The sequence below is a fragment of the Mauremys reevesii genome, linkage group 5 (assembly GCF_016161935.1).
Source record: "Mauremys reevesii isolate NIE-2019 linkage group 5, ASM1616193v1, whole genome shotgun sequence".
Taxonomy (NCBI): domain Eukaryota; kingdom Metazoa; phylum Chordata; order Testudines; family Geoemydidae; genus Mauremys; species Mauremys reevesii.
The window spans coordinates 45,401,018-45,424,020 of record NC_052627.1 but is presented as its reverse complement, the minus strand read 5'-3'; the positions used below and the strand labels follow the sequence as shown (position 1 = coordinate 45,424,020).

Below are 23,003 nucleotides of genomic sequence, written 5' to 3'. Positions count from 1 at the left end.
CCATATATTTATTTGTGGGGGAGGAATAGCTCAATGGTTTGAGCATTGGCCTGCTAAACCCAGGGTTTTGTGAGTTCAATACTTGAGGGGGCCATTTAGGGAGCTGGGGCAAAAATCAGTCGGGATTGGACCTGCTTTGAGCAGGAGGTTGGACTAGATGACCTCCTGAGGTCCCTTCCAACCCTGATAACCTAAGAATTATGAAGATGATAATGGACACTGGATGAGGAGGCCTCTGAGTTACTACAGAGAATTATTTTCCCGGTGTCTGGCTGATGGGTCTTGCCCACATGCTCAGGGTCTAACTGATCACCATATTTGGAGTTGAGAAGGAATTTTCCCCTAGGTCAGATTGGGAGAAACCGTGGGGAGGGGGGCTCACCTTCCTCTGCGGCATGGAGCATGGCCCACTTGCCAATTTAAACTAGTGTAAATGGTGGATTCTCTGTAATTTGAAGTGTTTGAATCATGATTTGATTATTTCAATAACTCAGCCAAAGGTTATTGGTGTATTCCAGGAGTGGGTGGGCAAGGTTCTGTGGCCTGAAATGTAGATGATCATGATCATCCCTTCTGGCCTTAAAGTCTGAGATTGGACATTTATATGGATAAGAAGAAAATCCAGTTATAATAGTCAACGCTAACAAAGCATATTGGAAGAAAGATAAAATGTCATGGGTCGGGGTGTAAGACAATCTTAAACTGTTAGGGGTTAAGAGGAGGCCTTTATGGAAAGCAGATTACTCAATATTTGCATACTGTGCAGTTCATATGCATTCCTCTGAAACATTTGGTACTGGCCACTGTCACGGACAGGATACTAGACTAGATGGACTATTGGTCAGAACGAGCATAGCAGCTCCTATTTTCCTACTTTCTTAACACTAGAGAAGGTTAGATTTTAATATTTCTAACATTAAAAACAGCATGAAAAATATTAAAAATAAAGCAACACTTCTAGGTCTTCTCTATACACCATAAAGATTTTTAAAAAGGAACAAACTCAATTTCTCTTTTCTTTTTGGGATCACCTTTACAGATTTTTCCACTGCAAACATTTAGAGGAAAACCATCAATATTCAGGGGTAGACAGTAATCTTACAATCTGCCCTTAATAATCTGCCCCAGGAATATTTCAGTTCTTTTCCTTGCTTCCCTCTTGCTCTAGCAGAGAAGTAAACTGCACCATATGCCTTTTTCTGGAGCAGCTCACTTTCCCATGTGCCATCTCAGCTTTGCCAGCCAACACATTGAGGGGGCAGAACCAAGACTCTGCCCATTCCCAGACCCTGCTAACCAATTCTCCACTCCCCTGCACAGGAAGAGGAATAGCATCTTGGTGGTAGTTGCTCTCTCCTTCAAACTATGAGCAGCAAGCACAGGTGAATCAAGGGTTTTCGTAGGCCCATTTGTTCCCTTATGTGAATGCACAGATAGGGTCATGATCTGGACCTCACTTTTTCACACAGTTGCAAACAGGTAAATTATGTAAATCTTCACTATCTTCACTCATGTGTGCCTATTTCTGCAAGAACAACGTAGGCACCTAGTTTTGAGCATTTGGTTCATAATATTTTATGTTTTATGCCAGAGGTTTCCAATCTGTAGACTACAGAACACTTACTGTTAGTTGTGGAAAGCTGGCTGGTCACTTGCTGTTGGATCTCCTGCTTGTTTCCAAATACTATAGTGCATTGGAGACAACTAAAAATGCATTAAATACTTCGCTAACAATACTTGCTATGTAGATAATACCTGCAGTTTAAAGATTATGAACTGGAAAGGTAGGGAGTGAAGGATAGTCCACAAAACACATTCACTAATAATTAAGGCTACGATTTAGTCACAGAGGTCACGGCAGTCATGGATTTCATGACTTTACTGGACTTCCGTGACTTCGACAGCTTCAGCTGTCCGCAGCTGAAGCCAGGGCTGGAGCCGGGGCTATGCTCCCCACATAACCCCGCCATTGGAACTGCAGCTGGGGCTGTGTGCTCCTGCCCCGCGATAGGGGTAGCTCCTGCCCCAACACTTGCAATAGGGTCACAGCCAGAGCCATGTGGCACAGGTCACAGTCAGGGCTGTGCACCTCTGCCACACAGCTTGTACGGTTATTTTTAGTAAAAGTCAGGGACAGGTCATGGGCTCCGTGAATTTGTGTTTGTTGCCTGTGACCTGTCCATGACTTTTACTAAAAATAATCATGACAAAAATCTTAGCCTTACTAATTATATATGGTCCATCCTGGGAAATAGTTTGAGAATCTTTGTTCTAAGCTATAAAAACAGCCTGCATAGGGAACACAAACTAATTCTTGCCCTGTAAGGTGCTGAGTCCCTTCTGTGAGATACATCATTGAGAGCTGAGGAGAGATGGCACCATACAGGAGGTACCTTGCAGAATCAAGCCCTAAAATCCCTGTCCCTGGAGCTTTTTTGACATCATTGAGATCAGAGCACAAATACAGTAATAAATAAAAGACCCTCATTCATTTGTGCTCCTTAAAACACAAAGATTAAAAAATAATAATATTGCCAAGTGGAAAAACAGCAAAATTAGTGCTGAAAAAAAATCTTATTTTCTGGAGAGATATTACAAGCAACTGAGTACAAGGGAAAACACTATAACAACTACTACCAAATAAATAAATAAATAAATAAATAAATAAATGTAAACCAAAAACAGCTTATCATAAAATGTTTCTGTGGAACATTACTCACTTCAAAACAGTTTCCTCCAGAGAGCAATAATACAAGATGTTGTCCATGCCTAGCCAAAGACAAACATGAGGAAAAAAAAAAAGAGAATTTCAATTATAATGTCAAAACAAATTCCATAACTAGCTCAGAGTCCTCCCTTGTAAAATATTGAAGAATTTAATTTAACATCTAATCTCATCTTCAACTAATCAGAAGCTTGTTCCCTGAAGACTCCAGTCAAGTTGACTGATCTATCCTAATTCCCACTGGTAATGGAAGTGACAAGCATATGCATTCACACACTTTAAAGGCAGTGGTCTATTTTATCCCCATTATAATAGATTACAACAGTGATCAGTTCAAATTAAAATGGTACCCAAATTTAAGTTATGTCTAGACACAGAGAATAAATCAAAACTTCATCATCTAACTTTTTTGCTACATCAGAAGTTAATTACTACATAGGAAAATCAATTTAAAGACCAGCTGCTTGGATTCATTTTAATAATGTTCATCACATTGTACATAATCTGTGATGAATTCTATAAACAAGTGCCCCAAAGATAGTGAGATTTCAGCATCCTACCAGCCCACGATCAATGTAACATCTTATTTCACATAAAGGGAGATATATCTTTATCATTTATGTCAGTGTTAAATAAATAACTTCCATTTACTCATACCTTTGTTTACAAACTCAGTAAACAAACTCCCCCTTCTCCATAAACATGAAGAAGGTATGATTGCTTGATCTTTCAATAATTATATATATTTTAATTAATATGTTTTAGTTAGTTGCTTAGAGACCCACAGTTAATAATACAGCTTGATCCAGATGTGCTGACAACTTGCAGCATATTGTATGCTTTTTAAAATGCTGTGCCTCTATGGATGTGATATAATATTTGCAGTATTTCATTTACAATAATGGGCTCTGAACCTGGGAGACATTAAGCACCCTCAATTCACCTGAGAGAACCCCATGAAATTTGTGGGAGCTTGGCAACCTGCAGAAGGTACTCAGCAACTCATAGAATCAGGCCCAAAATTTGCAGAATTACGATTGATTTTTTAAAATATATACATTATTAAAATAAGCAAAATGACATACAAGGCATATTTCTAGCTGGGTACTCTGTTAATTCAAAACTCCGTTGTTATTTCCAAACCTAGAAGGGGACCTTGAAATTTGAGAACTGGACATCTAGAGTAGATTGTTTTCATTAAGGTCCAAATTCTCATACTCCTGCTTACACTGCGTAGTGCCACCAATAGCCCCCTGATTCCAAGGGAAATATTTGTGGACTAAGATACTGCTCATCATGATTGAGCATCTCACAGTCATGAATTGAAAAATGTATGCTTAAAGATAGATGAAATGTGCATGTGCATGCAAATCAAGAATGCTCACTTTTGAACAAAATGGTGAAGAGGCAGCAGCAGTTGGGTTAACCCACCCCACATTAACATTCTTAGCTTTCACCATTTCATCCCCCTGGTTTTTGTCCTACATTTTTAAGAAAGCTTAATGCCAGTGTCTCTTGTGGTTTAAATCTATATGATATCTCAGAACAATTGAAAATTTTAATATAATACTTTTGATCAATTGAACCTAAAAAAAAAATCCAACCCCCCCACAAACACATAGGAACACATGGTCCTTGACCTACTCTTGTTGCTGAAAGTTAACTAGGTCTGTAAGCAGTGGAGTTGTTAATTTTCTACCAAGAATCTTCATATGTTACAAATAAAGCCAATAAAAATAAATAGATCACTATGATACACAGCATCTTCAGGGTCTAGATGCAATTATGAGCTGCCTAAGTATCTATCTGGTGGTTTCTGATAACATCTGAGTCTCTTGCCTGACTTCTAATATGGTAATCTCTCCATTCCCTATTCATTATTTTAATTTGTAATATGGCATGTGCTACGATACATCACAACCATAATCAGTGCCCCCCCAAGAAACAGGTAGTACTAGATGACTACCATTATTTTTTCTGGTAGTCAACAATTAAATATTGCACATAATCCCTGATTTTTTTAAAATAAACAACCCCACGTTTATGACCAGAATTAATTAGTCAGATTACAGCTGGCTGCAAAGCCACGAGCAGTAAGAGTTCTAAATAAACCCGTCAGTAAGTAGTGTATATAAATGCCTAATTTCAAGAGCAGTATGTTTAATAGTTTATATGAATCTTCACATTTTTTAAATTTAAAAAATAAGTGATTATACATTTGCTGTGACTCAGAAGCAGTTTTCCATTCATGGGAAGGAATGCAGGATATGTTCCATTAAGTGCAAATGGAGCAGACAATTTTTCTAATTAATAAATATAATCTTTTAGTGACAAGCCAAGAGCTTTCATAGATGAACTAACATTCTGAGTCTTTATCTCTCAGGTTTATAGGTTATGGGGGCAAGAGAATCCAAAGATCTCTGGGGCCATGGATGAGAAAAATTTGATAAAATAGCTGTCACTAGAACTGGCCGGAAAACAAGGATTCCATTTTGTGAAAAATTTTGAGGTTTTGACATATGGTTCCATTCTGATGCAGAGCAAAACCAAGGCTTATTTTTTGCTGAGACAGAGAGGCCCTAGATTCTCCAAGTGGTTAGAGGCTAGATATGTTCCCTAACCATTGGGCTGTTTTGGGATCTCTCTCTCTCCTCTCCCCGCATCCTGGACCTGAGAAACTCTCATCATACCAATATGGTCTGAAAAAAGTTCTTGTTTCAATGAATTGGCATTTTCTAAAGATATGCACAGTAAGATATGTGTAAGAGCTGGGACAGCAATGTACTTCAAACAGAATTGTCAAGGAGGGTATAAAACTGGAATCAAGTTTTAACTGTTCAAGCTAGCTTTCCCTACCCACCCGCAAGCCCTGACTGAAGCACCAGGCCTGACTTGTCATCTTATGTTCATCCAGCTGCTGACTGTTCCTCTCCAAGTGCAGCACCTCCATATTCCCCTCACTCACACTCAGGCCTCCAGTTCTCCCTGTCATAAGTTACACCCGTATAGAAACTGTTTCATTAAAAAATAATTAATGCCTGAAACCAAGGTCCCCAGGGTCAATGTACAGTATGCAACTTACCAAAATATATATATACACACACATACATACACACACACATATACATACACACCAGCAATACCTCTGAACATAAAGGTTACAAAGTACAAGGATTTAGAGGAGAAACATCAACAATGCATCATCAGTATTACAAGTCAAAACTTACGGGCAAAGTTCCACTTCAAGATAGTCTTTAGTCTCACTATTCAGAAAAAAGGATTCAACAACTGTAAAAAAAAAAAAACCAAAGAATTCCAAGAATTAAGAAAGTACTTGTACTTGAGAAAAGAAAAAAAAAAAAAAAAAAAACCTCTACATGAATCCAGAATATGCCCTGCAAGCGGAATGCTAAGTATTGACTAGGAGGGCTTAAGTGACCATCCTGGAAATAAGGGGAAGCTGTCAGCATGACAACACCAAGGTGAATACCATAAGGCTACTGCCTGTGATTATATCTGTGGGATAGTCTCAGTCTTCACAGGTAAGCCACATGTCTTCTAAATTGTTATTTTATTCATCTTTAAGATGTTTCAGGCATTGCAGAGTTGTGAGGATGGAAAGACTGTCTCAATAACGTGATCATCATATTATGAATATAGGAGTGTATTTTTCCTACAGGACAAATACAAATACTGTTTGTGGTGGGATGTCTAGGCATGCATATTGTGTAGTTAAACACTGATATATTTGGAAGGGGACAGATTTGGTATTGAAGGAATAGGGTAGATTGGTCTGCTTTGGCCTTACCCCGGAAGTGATCTGCCACCAAAAGAAGCCTTTAAATAAAGGTTTACCAGGATTCTAAAAGGATTTGGTTTGACTTTTTAGTGACAATTCTGATTGTTCTGAACCAGACTTCCCCTGACTGATAAACACTCTTTTGTTTCTGCATTGCAGCATTGCACTTTGTAATGGGTAAACTATCCAAAATACGAAAGAATGCTACTGTTAGAGCTGGGCAACATTTTTTACAAAAAAATTTTCTTGAGGAAAAACTGCCTTATTTAAAAATGACATTTTATTTACAAATTGTTGACATCTTCAAAACGTTCCATTTTTTCAAAACTTTTGGGGATATTTTTAATCAACTTTATTATCAAAAATCATCCTCAACTTTTTTTCTTAACTAAAAATTTAATTTATGTTAAACAGAAATGTTTGTAAGATGCAGTTTTCAGTAAATGAAAGTGTTCAATTTCAAATGCAATTTTGATTTAAAAAACCCCAACACAGCAACATTTACAAAAAAAAACAAACAAAAAACAAAGCCCCTTTAAAACTCTGCAAAATAGAAGATTTCAAAGTTTCTCAAGAAATTGTTTCTTTTCCAATCAGCTTCAGCCAGCATGTGTATATAAGTAATTTAAACTGCAAGCCTTCTTAGCCTTCTAGAAAATGAATATTCCAAAACATGTTTTATGTTCATCTGTCATCAAGTTGCTCCTAAATATAACCGGTTATTTTATATGATTAATTTTAGCAATTCTTCTCATACATACAGAGCATGATATTTTAACTCAGACTCAATTTATTATCAAACTATTTTTCATATCTTGACACAACTGATCATTTTGAGGCACACCCTACAGTGCACCAGAAAAAGGAGGAGATTGAAATATTTTCTGTTACCTTCCAGCCTCGGGTGCAAAAGACATTCCATCTACCAAACAAAAACATTTGAGTGCATCCCTATGATCTGTGAGGCAAAGACAAAAGAAAACTAGGACTCCTAGTGATTTACAGAACTCCAGATTGAAAGCCTGTCAACTTCCTGGAGGAATTTCTGGAGCTACTGTCCAGCATGGTATCGGAATCCCTCAGATTCCTGGTCCTCAGTGACCTTAACCTCCATATAGACAATGAACATGATACAGTAGTACTTGATCTCATGGCCTACATGGAAACCATGGGATTCTCCCAGGTGGGCTTTAGATCCACACATGCAAATAGACATATGTTGGATCCTATCTTCAGCCTAGAAGTGTATATTGGAGACAACATACCATTTTCCATATGATCATAACCTCATCCAGGCAAGATCATAGCCTTCCCTCCTTTCCACCATGATAGTGAGCATCCAAATGCTGGTCCACCCCTAAAGATTCCTAAACTCTCTAGGTTTGCAACTCAGCCCAGGAGGCCAAGACGCTGATGAGTTAGTATAACAGAACCATCACTTGATGTTGTACCACTGATGCCTTTGTCTCAAGCCATGTGTTCACCCAACTTGACCAAGAAGATCACCTTGATTCACAGATTAACCACTATAGAAGACGCGCATAGGCAGAAAGTTAGAATGCCCATGGTACAAAAAGACACTTTGAATCCACTCACCAGCAGCACAAACAACTCTTACAGGACTACACCACTGCAATAAGGAGGCAAAATAAGCCTTCTACCCCGTGCAATCAATGCAACAGACTGATGCCCAGCAGAACTATTTCATATAGTAAACCAGCTAATCAGTCTTGACTGCCTAGCCCAGATATCAGACTCATGCATCAACATTTTTTGAAGAGCTGTCAGTGTACTTCACTGTTAAGATCAATACAAATGCATATGGACTACATATTGGGAAAAACCAGAAAAGAAAATTTCACTTCTGAACAGATTGTAACATCCACCCTGCCACTCCTGACTGAGTTTGGCCCTATCACACATGCTAAAGCTCAATAAGCCCTGAAATATATTAAAGCCACAACCTGTGAAATGGATCAGTGTCCCCCTTGGCTGGTAAAAGCCAGCAAAATGCAACTATGCCCAGTACTAATGGAAATAGTCATTGCCTTCTTCAGATATACTTAAGCCATCACTTGACCCTGAAAACCTCTCAGCTAACAACCCATTTTCAACCTCCCATTCCTAGACAAAATAACTGAGAAAGTAGTAATCAAGCTCCAACAATGCTACATAAGCCAACACCTTGGATGACTCACAAGCCAGTTTCAGACAACGGCACAGACAGCTGTGATAACACTAAGAGATGGCATTCCTATGGCCACGACCATAGGCAACATTTCTAGGCTAGTACTGCTGTATCTCTCTGCAGCTTTTGACAAACTGGACCATGAGGTACTGCTAACACTCTTACATAATACAGCAGGAGTAGATAGCCCAGCACTAAGTGGTTCCAATTGTACCTCCAGAAGAGCTCAGAGTATGGTGATGGTTCACCCTCTCTGAAGGCCCTCACCTGTTTGGTCCTACAGGGATCCATACTATCCCTGCTTCTTTTTAATACCTACCTGGGAGATAGTGAGAGGTCATGGGTTCAGCTGTCAACAGTATGCTGATGACACTCATAATATACCTCATCCTCAACTGATGCAGCCAACACCACTACTAAAATATAGAACACCTACAAGAAATCAGCTCTTGGAATAAGAGCAGCTGTGCAAGTTGAACCCACATGAGACCAAGTGGTGCTCGATGGAAAGGCAAAATGCTATATAGCAGAGGATCTCAAACTTTAGCAACCTGACAACTCCCATTTTGATTTAAAATTGTTCGGGGACCCCAAAATCCCCAGCTCAGGCCCAGGCCCCTCTCCCACTCCACTCTTCATCCAAGACCCAACCCCACCCCTGCCCTTCCTCTTCCCTGCCTCTTTCTGCCTCCTCCCTGAGCACCCTGTCCCCGATCCTGCCCCTCCCTCCGAGCGCCTCCTGCATGCCACTGAACAGCTATTCCCTGGTGTGCAGAGGAATAGCTCCATTGGGAGGGCGGGGGAGGAGTTGATCAGCAGGACCCAGGGACCCCCCGGAGTACCCTCGCAGACCCCAGTTTGAGAAATGCTGCTATATAGAACTATCGGACACACTGGCCCAGTCTTCCATTGAAAGTATAAAGTCTCCATTCGTCAAAGTGGTGCACAACCTCACTGACTTTTCATTTAAGTTTGAATGACCAGGCAGCATCAGTATTTAAAAATGCCTTTTTTTAAAAAAAAAAACAAAACCTGCAGCTTCATTCTTTCCCCCACACATGAACACCTGCCCAAAGTGATCCATACATTCATCACCTGGTAGATGGATTTCTGAAATCCACCTATCTGAAACCAAACTTTAAGACCATGTACAGGCTTCAGCTGGTACAAAATACAGTTGGCTGCTTCTCCAGAATACAGTCCACCATAAGCACACCAGGCCTGTTCTCAAATCCCTCTACTGGATCCCAGTCAGCTTCAGTTGCTAGTTTAAAGCTTTAGTCCTAATCTTCAAAGCAATTAATGCACCAAGTCCCAGCTTCCCAAATTTCCGTTTATGAACCATCATAACAACTGTGATCTTCTGGGACAATGCAGATCACAAAGCTCAAGACAAAATAAGTGAGAGCTGGGGACAAAGCATTCTCAGCTGAACAGATCCAACTACGGAACAAGCTTTCAGAGGTCTAAAGTCACCCAATACATTTCTCTGAAAATTGTACTTGCGAGGGGGTCAAATCCTGGGAGTGGGGCAGGAGTAGGAAGGTATAAATACTCTTCAAGCGCCACTCAAGGTAAACTTTGTTCACTTGAGACAACAAAATAAGACGCATTCAATTTTGCAGAACTTCATAATATTATCATCCCTCTCCTTTCTTGCATGATTTGATCACCAGTGAGCTAAGAACAATGTTGACATTTAAATTACCATTAGAGTCAACACTACTTTGAGTTAATGGGCGAAATTCTCTCAGAGCTATTTCAGGCTGTTTGCAGTCACAGGCAGACATTACTACATAGGTATTAGTGTTTTTCCACATTCTGAAATCTATCTCCATAACCGTGTGTGTGTGTGTTTTTGTGTGTGTGTGTATGTGTATATATTTCTCACCTTCGTAATCCCAGAGTCCATCGAAAGGCTTTCCTGGCTCACCTGATGGGGCAGAAGGGTCATCAAAGAACAGAGAATTCACTTCCATTATTAATCCTTGGTCACCTGCCTTAAATCTGATGATCACTGGCTCATGCATCACCTTTATGCTGTCCCAGGTATTTGTAATCTTGTATTCCAGCTACAGAAGATTACAGAAAAGAAAAACGAAATAATGTAAAATGGATAAATGCTGGGTACCATCATGTGGTATTGGGGACTGTGCCTTAATGTCTTAATAGCAAAAGCTGTATAAAGTTACCATTTATTTTGATGGATTCTGAATGTATGGGATCCTTTAAAGGGGGGAAAAAGACTCAGGAGTCATCAGGTCTGCCCAGGATATAGCAGCAATTAAAAAGTCAAATGAGATGATTGGATGCATTAAAAAGGCATAAAAATGATGCTGATGCTAGGCTGAACAATGATCCCTCTTTTGGAGTATTATGTATCATTTGGCTGTCTGAGCTGATGTGCCAATGCAACAGCACCCTCTTTGGCCAGAAAGAGCATTGCACCAGAGGTCACTTGATTTGGCAGGGCAGTGAGTCAGCTCCTCTTGCCTGCATCTCTGTGGTAGCCCCATACTCAGCTATGGAGGTTGTTAGCCTCAGTCCCATTGGGATGTGTAGGTTTTCTCCTTATACTTGGCATGGTCAGCTGATCCGAGTGCTCAAGGCAGGGGCGGCTCTAGGAATTCCGCCGCCCCAAGCAGGGCAGCGCGCCGCGGGGCACGCTCTGGCGGTCGCCGGTCCCGCGGCTCCGGGGGACCTTCTGCAGACGTGCCTGCGGAGGGTCCGCTGGTCCTGCAGCTCTGGTGGACCTCCCGCAGGCATTTCTGCGGGAGGTCCACCGGAGCTGCGGGACCAGCGGACCCTCTGCAGTCATGCCTGCGGGAGGTCCGCCGGAGCCGCCTGCCGCCCTCCCGGCAAATGCCGCCCCACGCACGCGCTTGGCACGCTGGGGTCTGGAGCCGGCCCTAGCTCAAGGGTCTGGAAATTCTTTGCATTCTCTAGTCTCTCAGAGAACCCAGACCTGCCCACTCCACTGGGTTCCAGCTCAGAACCCTAAAACCAGACAGACAGAATTAGGCCTCAACAACTCCTCCTGGTGTGCCCTGAACTACTTCCTACCTCGCGTCATTTCTATTGGCTTTTCCAGCCTGTAGATCCGGTCATCCCTTGTCCAGGTGCTCTCTCTGCACAGCTTCTCAGCACCTTGCTGGAATGAATTTCTTTCTCCAGCTTGCTTGCTCCCCTGGCAGCCACTCCAAAACCCTACTTCCCAGCTCTTATTTTCCCAGCTGCTGTAAGGCTGCCAATCACCACTGAGAAGCCGTACAGTACAGACTCATTTACGCGTGGATGTCGGGAGTCAAGCCGTCACGACCACGTGTTAATGGACCGTGGGTTAAGAGGGCCATGCTGAAAAAAAGGGTCTATGATTCACTTAGGAAAAAAACACCGTTATTTTCTGCTCTTTCTGGCTCGCATTTTTTTTTCTCTCTTATGAAGTCTGTCATTCACTGCAGATGAATTATTTCAATATTTTCCACATTTTGCTCCTCCACAATGACTAAGCATGTGTGATACATCTTTACCAATATCGGTAAAGACGTACAACACGTTTCTGCTCTGCACTTCCTGTCAATTTCTATGTCAGTGAGTTCTGACACTTGCGAGTTACAATGCAATAAAGGAGTCCTGGGCACACTAGCTCACTACCCATCCATACTGGCAAGGCACGTACAGTGCTGTGACTCTGTGGCTACAGCGCTGCTGGTACTCCACCTCAGTGAGTAGAATAATGTTTGCTGCACCCCCACTGGAGCACCATGGCACCAGTGCGAACAAGGTATTGCATTACTGTGCTCTGATTGACCACCGGAAACGTCCCATAATCTCCTTAAGTCAAGTAGTCACTCTTGTCATTGTTTTGAACTCACTGTAGGAATGCTGTAGGAATGCAGATATGCCCTTTCAAAGCTCTGTTTCTGACAGCTGGCTGCTTATCTGCTCCAGGACAAACGAACCATTACTGAGGAATGCTGCTTGCTTTGAATGAGTGAGAGAGAGGCGGGGCGGGGGAGGTGAGGTCTGCTGCTGTCTGAATTTACAAGATAGCATGCTGATACGCTCTCAGCCCCCCAAACACACACTCTCTCCCCCTCCACATACAACACACTCCCTGTTACACTCCACCCCACCCCCCACATTTGAAAAGCACGTTGCAGCCGCTTGCATGCTGGGATAGCTATCACAATGCACTGCTCTTTGTGGCATTGCAACAGCTGCTAATGTGGCCATGTCAGTGCGCTTCCAGCTGAGAGTATAAACACTCGGCAGCGTTTTCCCTGCTGTGGTCTCTGAAGGCTGGTTTAACTCCCAATGCTCTACAACTGCAAGTGTAGCCATGCCCTTAGTGAGCAAATCTGTAGCGCTACATAGCAAGTTCCTGTACTGCATGTCAACAAGTCTCGTGTGTTAAATAGGTAGCACTGGGAGGCATGGCGCTACCATGTGTTAAGCGGATTCGCACATAAATGGGTCTATACTGTACCTGCATTAATCTCTTGGTTGCCAGGTCACCATGTGATATATATACACCCCACGACAGGCCTCTTCAGGCAAGAACATATATAGTAGAGAGTGAAATGATCCACAAGGGACAACAAAGGAGGTACAGGTCTAATATGATTTACAGATTATTACATTTTTAAAAAAAAACTATATTAAAAGAATGGTACGGTTGCAAAGTCAAGCACTCAAAATTTAGCCTAATTTTGGCAATTTGGCAATTGATCTTTGATTATCAGCAGGTAAGTATGCCCAGAGGTCTGTGATGGGATGTTAGATGGGTTGGGATCTGAGTTACTACAGAGAATTCTTTCCTGGGTGCTGGCTGGTAAGTCTTGCCCATATGCTCAGGGTTTAACTGATCGCCATATTTGGGGTCGGGAAGGAATTTTCCTCCAGGGCAGATTGGCAGAGGCCCTGGAGGTTTTTTGCCTTCCTCTGCAGCATGGGGCACGGGTCACTTTCTGGAGGATTCTCTGCAGCTTGAGGTCTTCAAACCACAATTTGGGGACTTCAATAACTCACACATAGGTTAGGGGTTTGTTATAGAAGTGGATGGGTGGGATTCTGTGGCCTGCATTGTGCAGGAGGTCAGACTAGATGATCATAATGGTCCCTTCTGACCTTAAAGTCTATGAGTCTATAAGCACGTACAGTACACTCTCGCTATAATGAACCCCTCAGGACACACGCTCTTTGTTCATTATAGCCAGGAGTTTGTTATAGCAAAAGAGACCCATGGGGGGGGGGGGACAACAGGTCCTCCAGCTCCGGGGCTGCTAGCTCCTCCAGCTCTCAGCCTCCGCTGCAGCCCCAGGGCTGGAGGAGCTGTCAACTCCCACTGCAGCAGCTGGGCTCGAGGTGGGATCCGGGGACTGGGTTCGTTATAGCCCAAGGTTCCTTATTGTGAAGGGCGTTATAGTGAGGGTGAACTGTACTATTTTTTTCACAGGGCCCCTACCTTATTAAGAGCAGAGGATGGACAGTGTTTGATGACTGAATCAGGGCTGTGTAATGAATGAAGCTGTTGTCTGTAGACACCATACCTCACTTGTTACAGAAGTTGGAAAGTGTGTACTGAACAAAGTGAGCAATTGCAGGAGAAGAAACATTGGTTTCATGGTTAAGACAGCTGAATGCTGCCCTGGGGACCTGAATTCTCTCCCAGCCTCTGCCACAGAGTTCCTCCATCATGCTGGGCAAGTCACTTAAACCAAGCTCAGTACAAGGGGAATCTTCAGAGAATTCATTTGCCAAACTCTAAAGTCTCTACTGATCATGTGCAAACTGAAATTTTCAGAGGCAAAAGGCACAGCCCTGAAAACAAGGTGAACCCCTACCAAATCTCAAGTCCCTGCTCCAAAGCATGGAACCATCATAGCTTCTCAACTAAACAGTTGCAAGAATATTTTTAATATGAGCAAAGCAATGCATTTGTCCTTAACCTTATTCTGAGAAACATATTAACTATTTTTACTAAAAAATTTCAAAAATTCATTTGGAAGCAGACACCTGACATGGAATATTTCAGCCCAATCTATTAAAGTTTGGGAAAGTTATAAATAATTAAAAACAGGGTCTGATAATTGAAAATATTTGGCAACCTTAACGTTAGGTGTCACTACCTAAACTGCCTATAATAAAATATTATAGAAAAAGAAAATACTACTTAGCACAGCATATAGTCAACCTATGGAATTCACAGCTGCAGGATACTGTAACTAAAATTAAAAAGAATGAATAATTTTATGACAGCTATTACTCATGTCAAAGTGCAAGCTAATTGCCTGCAGCAGGGATCAGGAAGAAATCCTTCCATGCACAATTGGTGAGGTGAACCAGCAGGTTTGGGAAATGTTAAGAGGCAGGATATTAGACTAGATGGAGTAATGATATAAATCCACATGGGCAAATTCTACATTCCTATGAATATTCATCGTAAAATACCTTTAAATTGTTTGTCTCTTGTGGAATACACAACATGCTCAAATGTACTGTACGTGTATTACTATAGCTACTAAAAATCCTGAATATATCATTTTGAAATGATTATGCTTAATGCAACCATACACATTGCCTACTGGAGCTTCATATTATCACCGTCCTGTTCACTACATCAGCTGCAGTTAGACTTGCTTTTAACCAGAGGAAAAACAAGTCATGAAATGCACAGAAGTTTACTAGTACAAGCCTGGGTTACTAGAACCGTGAATTCTCCTGATGATATTATTAAAGATGTCATGATGCCAGCATACAAGCAAGTGAACACAAAGGGTCTGGCTGTGGTATAAGTAAGTGCTAACCAACATAATTAAGGGTTAATTCAGGAGTAAAGCAGCTTCCAGTACTTTTGGTGAAGCATCTCTCAAGTACACAGGAAAATAAAATTGCTTACTGAAAAGGAAAGGAGAAATACAGTGCAATTATCAAGCTTCAATAATGTTATTACAAATATATTGTAATTAAGCACAGTGTGGTACACTTTAGAAATGGAGTTGACATGAGGAAGATTAAATTACTATTTTTAAAATTGTACATAAAGCATATTGAAAATTGTGTTGTGCATACTTCAGAAACATTTAGCTTGTCTCGAAGTGAAAATATACCAAGGGTGAGATTCTGTGCAATGTCTTTCAGAGACACAAAACAGAACTTCTAACAATATTAAATAACAGAAAAATAAATAATAAAAAGCTCTATGCTTTATTGCTTCTTTGAAGTTGCCAAAAGATGGCCTCATTATTTGAAAAAGACTTTTTATGCTGCTTGGTTTTGTAAATATTAAGTCCTGATTTTCCATTCCACTGGATAAAAATCTGATTAAGGCCAGGTTTCCATACCACAAAGGAGCAGCAAAAGGCATAAACAAAATTTTAGAGTTTGCCTTTTAGGTTATGTCTACACTATGGACCTTGCAGTGGTACAGCTGTACTGCTGCAGCTACACCACTAGAAGGTCTCCTGTGTAGCCACTCTATGCCAGTGGGAGAGAGCTCATAATTAAACCACCCCCAATGAGCAACAGTAGCTATGGCCACACTTTTGTCAGTGAAACTTATGTTGGTCCGGGTATATTTTTTACACTCTTCTGGCTGACAAAAGTTTTGCTGACAAAAGTGCTAATGCAGGCAAAGCCTAAGAAAAACTACCTCTATTCATCAAAAGTATTTAAGGCATTATAGGCTTTTTGGAAGGCGTGCATGAGCTCATATTAAACTTTTGAAGAATAAGATATTCTTCAAAACCATTCTTATGTCACAAACATTTGTATGTTATAACTCTTACAAATTTACACTTACCTCACTCGTTTTACCCTCCAGTGATTTTGTCTGATGATTATTAGCAAAAACATTTCTACTTTAGGGAACACAAAAAAGAAACTGTGAAGATAATGGTATGGTATAATTTAGTAATTCTGTTGATATAACATACAATCGCACAACTTAGAAATATAGCAGTCAAAAACAGTTCTGTACAAACACAATTTTTGAGGGATTCCTTATTTTAGAAATAATATAGGGAGTGGAATTACATGAAGGTAGCTGGGTTGGTAAAGCATCATTATGATAACCTTCTTCTTCCATCTAGTGGCAAGAAGAAGTAAAAAACTAGGTATCTGGGAACACTGTCATAAAACATTTACAAATGCCAACTCCAAAGACTCATTGATGTGACAAAGAGTGGGTGAGTAATGCAGAAAGCCTAAAGTTTATATACGAGTTCATAAGGGTGATAAAAAATAAAGTCAGAAGGAATTAGAAATACACAAGCTAAGACAAGCCAAAGTTCTGTTTTTGCAGGTATATTGTTCATTCAGCTTAATATTTGAATTTTCCAGACTAGTCAGTCTAGATAATTTGACTTTATGAGAACTTGTCACGATCTGATGCTGGATTCTGATTCAGTAAAAATTCTTTATGAAATTTTAATGTAACTGCTTAAGAATCTATTCAGTCCTCAGATGCCACAATGATCGGAGTCATCTAAGGACCAAGACAGATAGTTTGAGGCATCTAGTGCCCTGTAACTGGGGGTTTAAGGGAAATGTAAAAAAGAAAGTGTTATTAAAAAATCAATTATTTCCTCTGAATTACCATTCACAGGAGTTTTGCCATGGTGGGAAAACCATGCATATTAGGATTTGGGTGCTATGCAAGGGGAGGAAGTGGGTAAGTAACAGAAATTGTTATATTAAATAAGACCAATGCTACATCTAGTCCCAAACCGTGTTCTTTGTTGGCCTGATGCTTCAGAGGAAGACAAAATTTAAACACTTAAGTGTTAAAGATGGGCCCAAATCAAAAGTGGAAGTGCACTCAGGGCACATACCTTCCCTTCCCATTTCCAAGTCTGATTCTACCTTATTCCTAAGCCTTAGAAGCAGTGATAGGGAGCTGCTTAGTCCTCATTAAACTTTGTATAGTGAGGCTGTCATTTCTTTACAGATATTTCCTCCTCCCTGATGCAATAACTCATCTGAAGCTGAGAGTATATTATTGGCTCTCCAGAAGCTACATACTTGTCCTCCTGTGTGTGGGGAACAGCTTCTGCATTACACAATATACATCCATTAGTTCCATTTAAATCTATTTAATTTTTAGATTTACTTTGTAATAAAAACAGTAACAGCAATTAAAACCACCTCGTAGATAAAAATTAAATGAGCCATTTTTCCAATTGTAATTAGAAACAGTAGGAAGGTGTCTGATACCTGCTTAGGAGGAAGTGATGGGCAGGACCAGCTACACTTGCCGCAATAACAGCTAAAATACACAAAGCCTTCATTTTTTAAAAGATTAAACAAGAACAAAATTTACCACATTTATACTCTAGCTCCTGCTATCACCACTAAGTAACCGCTGGACATTTCTGATTTCTGCTATTTAAATGGTGATTAATAACGTTTACCGTCCTTGGAAATGTTTTAATAATTGACTATGATTACAGCTTAGCATTCCGTACTGGTATGTTACAAGCGGCAATTCATTTTGATACTTTGAACAATTTCCTTAATCATAGTGGTAATAGCATAAAATATGCAGTCCAACATTATTAATTTAACTACACTCATAAGTTATAGTGGCACGGCAGCACCACTACACTTAAGGTTGCATCACGACTTCTGTTTAAAGTTCAACCTTTCTAAGTTCTCTAAAATCGACATCCTTTGTCAGATTCCTTTGAAATTTGGTGTCTTTTAGGAGAGTGTAGGGTAGGGTTAGTGAGCCAATTCTGAGGTCATTTGGGCTATGGGTTGCAAAGATAAAAGCACTCCTTAAAAATAGCTATTTTTCAAAAAGTTTCTACTTTTTTTTTCTGTACAGAGCTAGAGATCAAACTATTGATGTGATTGAGACCATTCTGACCCACATGTATTGAGTTTTACCCAAGACAGTGCACAGCATCTACTAAATCTTTGGGGGATCCACATTCAGAGCAGTATTTAAGAAAATACACATTTGTACAATGTGCATGTTCCAATACAGTAAAAAGTTTAAAGGGTTTCCATTCCTGCTATTTTATATGCTTTAAAACTTGATTTTTGTAAAGGGCTCTAAAATCCAAATGGTTATTTGGATTGCTTTGAAATTTGGTGTGCTTCATGGGGTGAGATTAGTGATCTAAATCTGGGGGTCTTTTGACCAAAGAGTTCCCAAGTTACAGGCCCCTGAAAAAACCCAGTTTCCTTTGACTGCTTGTACTGTTAAAGTGAGAGGTACTAATGATTGGATGAGTCACAGACTTCATTGCGATTTGATGTCTGTGAACTCACCATTCAATTAACACAACTAAGGATAAATTAATAGCAACCCCCACGTAAGACAAACAGAGTTTTGGATGAGTGGCTGGAGGTTACCACAATTTGTAACTGACAGGTAGCAATTTTATTTTGTGGGGAATGTATTTAAAGTATTTTGGGTGGGGGGGGGGGGGGAGAATTAGACATGTATATGCTTCACAGAGCTCCTCCTCAGACTGAATGAGGCTTTGAGCAGATTACAGGGAAGAATCATTTACAAAAAGTCTCCTCCCATATTTACATTAGACAGATTTTAGGCTTTATGAATCAATCTTTTGACTGACTGAAGAGAATGGGATTGTGATGTTCTGCAACTACAACAGCATGAAACCTTTTGTGATGACTAGAAATCTGAGTCTTTTTCTCATTCCAATCATATCTTGTTACATTTCAGAAGGAAATGGTGAGGAGAGAATGGCTGGAGGTATTAGCAAATAGAAATTTGGATTGATATTTCCCACACATACTATCATAGTGTTCCATTCTGCAGCTACTCCATACATCAGAGGCCCACAAGAGAGAAAACAGAAAATGTATAATTGGGCGCTTTCACAGTCAGGCATTTTTTATATCTGTATTACTCACAAGTTATGAGATCAGAAATGACTTATGCAGGTCAACTTAAACAAGTGTTGTTAAAACCTTTATTAGCCTTCTCCTTCCCCATACATACACTCCATGTTACAGAAGAACTAGACTGGGAATATTCAAGAGTATTTTAAACACTTATTGGGACTTTCTCCAGGCTCCTTTAGTTACCCAGTCATATGCCCATTGGAGGCAGAGTTTTGGCATGGCCTTCAATGGCAGCAGGCTTGTACCTTGATTTACCAGGAGTCCTAGGATACAGAGCTCAGAAGGAGATGAAAGTTATGGCTTTAAAAAAAACAAAAACCACCTTTAAATATTATCTAAAAGTACTTTTTCCTTATAAAAAATGTCAGACTATAAAATCAGTTATCTTGAGTCCCTGCAGGGCTATGCATCCTACTGAGAATATCCCCTTTCCAGAAGAATAAAACTCCTATAACTCAGTCTCCTGTGCCATGAGATATCAGACATCTGTAACTGATGTGGGACTGAATATTGCCCATTGGAAATATTGATCAGGCAGGCTGATTTTTAAAAGACAGAAACAATTTAAAAATGCTCACAAAGTTTAAAATAAATCCACAAGAGATGGATTAGTAGACAGAGTGCAGGAAAAGTTGTCAAAGGTATGAGATAAAGTCTCTGCAATTTATCAAGCAGATATTCTCCATATGGTATACATGGTGTATATGATCTATATAATAATCTGTATTCAAAGAAACAGATAAAGCAATAAGTTATTGCAACATAAGCATTATTTTATTTAGGGTGAAAATAACTCATCTACTTCTCTCAGAAATAGTCAATAAGAGTCCCACAGACGCATCCAAGGACAGAATTTGAAGTGTGATGGGGAAAATGGGCTGAAAACCACCTGAGTAAATATCTCTGGACTTATTGTTCCTTTACATATAGGATAATCAATCAGATGAGTATGAGAAAAGAAAATCTGTTTGATACAAGCAGTAAACACAGCATTCTGTTTACACTCAAAATGCTTGACTTTAATGGCAAAATTAAATGTTTCACAAACATCAAACAGTGCATACATGAAATACTGAAATGTTAAAAGAAAACTATTATTTTTGCCCATGACTATATTTCATTAAATAAGACAGCTTTGAGGGACATCAGAACTCTTGTATTTTTTTTAAACCAGTATTTATTGGATTGATCAATATTCCCAGACTACAGGGTAATTTTCAGGAGGATGTGTATGTACTGCAAGTGTAAAAAGAAGTCTAGAAACTATACATACAATACTATTTTCAACAAATGGCACTTTATAACAAGAAATTTCTAAGTCTAATTAAGAGAGCAGAAAGAATTGGTGACACTAAGAATGCAGTGGTCTATTTGCATAAGACTGGGGTTTGGAAAAGGCAAAGTGCCCTTACCGGTTAGAGAGCACACAATTGAATTGAGAATGGGTACGCCACCACAGCAACTCATTACAGTCTAATAGGGAAGAAATATTTAATAATGGGCTCTTCAATGTAGCAGAGAAAAGTATGAAATGATCCATTGGCTGGAAGTTGAATCTAGACAAACTGAAACTGGAAATAAGGCATAACTTTTTAACTAATTAACCACTGGAACAATTTACCAAGTGTTGAGGTAGATTCTCTCCATCACTGACATTTTTTAAATTAACATTGGATGTTTTCCTAAAAGATATGCTCAAGGAATTATTTTGGGGAAGAAGTTCTGTGGCCTGTGTTAGACTAGCTGATCACAATGGTCCCTTTTGGCTTAAGATATAAATCTACTAATGGAGAGGGAGCCAAAAGTCAATCAGAAAATCCTGAAGTGCCAGTATTGCTCTATTGTGTACACATCAAAATACCGAGGAATAAAACTAACCTTATATCACTTTGAAAACATTTTCTTCATATGGTTAGGAAGAAATGAGAAGTATTTCCCCCCTCATAACAAAGCAGAGTTAGCAAGAATGCATATGACAGTCAAATTATGCCTTCTGCAGCATGGGATAGGGATACTCATATCCCTGTAGCATTCTTGCAAAAGCAGCAAGTACCTCCTAGGAGGCACTGAGGGCCATATTATTAAACATCCCTCAGGTGCCTAAAAATGTAGATAGGAGCCTAAATACCTCTAAAAATCTGTCCCTTGGATACTAAGGTGATGGAGGCTGGGTAGAATCTTGACAGTGAGACAGAACAGCCAGAATGAGGCCTTTTATGCAAGGGGAAGCGTGACTGAAATAACACAGAGAGGACAGATTTAGGAATGGGTGCATGGCCACAATCCTTCCCCACAATGGGTTGCAGCTGGAGGACAATACGGAACAGTGTACAAAAAGTGTGGTCCTTCCCACATGCATCTCAAAGAAATATGCATGCTCCTACCCTCCACAAGGCTGCAAGCCCCTAGACAAGGCATGCACCTCTTCCCACCCCAAAAGCAGGTATGGTTTTAATAATCTGAGTGGAGTCCACAGGGTTTGCCAAACTAGAGTATCTGAATTTTAAACACATGGTGAGAAAATGATATTTTAACATGTACCATTTCCTTGGTATCAGAAAAGCTCAGCTTTCACTTTTCACAATTTTTTAATAGATGCAGAAGGTGTGGCATGAACGTAAAGAAAAATGAATTGTTAAGACACTATTTAGGCAAATAATAAGCAAAAGGCAGCGAACAGCATGGTATGAAAAACTTCCCTCTTTTTAAAAACATGATACATGCAGTAGAGCCAGTTTTAAAAGCACATTGCACAGTTAAACACAACTATGAACACAAACATTTTCCAATCCTTCCACAGATGGCAATAGGAAATGTATTTCTACACTATAGCTGGGAATGAGCCTCCCAGCCCAGGTAGCCAGACTTGAGCTAGCATGCTAAGAACAACAGAGTGGATGTTGCAGCTCTGGCAAGAGGGTCAGGCTAGCAACCTGAGCTTGGCCCCAGGGGACTGGGTGGGCTGGAGAGCCAGAGTTGCTGCCTGAGCTGCAATATCCATGCTGCTATTTTTAGCACGCCAGCAAAAGCCTCACTAGCAGTCTGCCTACACTGGGAAGCTTGCTCCCAGCTGCAGTGTCGACATATCCATACAGTGTTCAGGTACCACGGGCACAGTGCAAGAATATAAATAAAAAGGAAAGTTCATCCATATATCTCTAAGCACTTTAGAAAGATGGATAAACATGTGGCAGAGGAACATTAAGTGACTTGCCCAAGGTCATGTAAGTCACTGGTATAGCTGGTGTTGTATGTCAGCAGGCTGTTTAAGAAGAGGTCAGCCCTCGCTGTCACTAGTCTAATTTCCTCCCTGGTCATAGGACTGGGAATCCACAGAACATGTGACTGAAAGACAGGAAGAGATTTTCTTTAATAGATGGCTCTTTAATCTAGCAGAAAAAGCCATAACA

The 23,003-nt window shown here is 40.2% G+C and overlaps 1 protein-coding gene across 1 annotated transcript in view; it reads right to left on the bottom strand.

The window, feature by feature from the left end:
- Nucleotides 1-17,886, bottom strand: part of LOC120406137 (UPF0462 protein C4orf33 homolog) — a 29,071-nt gene extending 11,185 nt beyond the window's left edge. Inside the window, exons 1-5 of the mRNA XM_039540484.1 lie at nt 17,825-17,886; nt 16,517-16,574; nt 10,604-10,784; nt 5,953-6,013; nt 2,721-2,769 (exon numbers count right to left, since the gene is read on the bottom strand). Of these exons, the coding sequence (XP_039396418.1) occupies nt 2,721-2,769; nt 5,953-6,013; nt 10,604-10,784; nt 16,517-16,574; nt 17,825-17,886 (411 nt within the window). The remainder of the gene's footprint in view (nt 1-2,720; nt 2,770-5,952; nt 6,014-10,603; nt 10,785-16,516; nt 16,575-17,824) is intronic.
- Nucleotides 17,887-23,003: the final 5,117 nt, after the last annotated feature.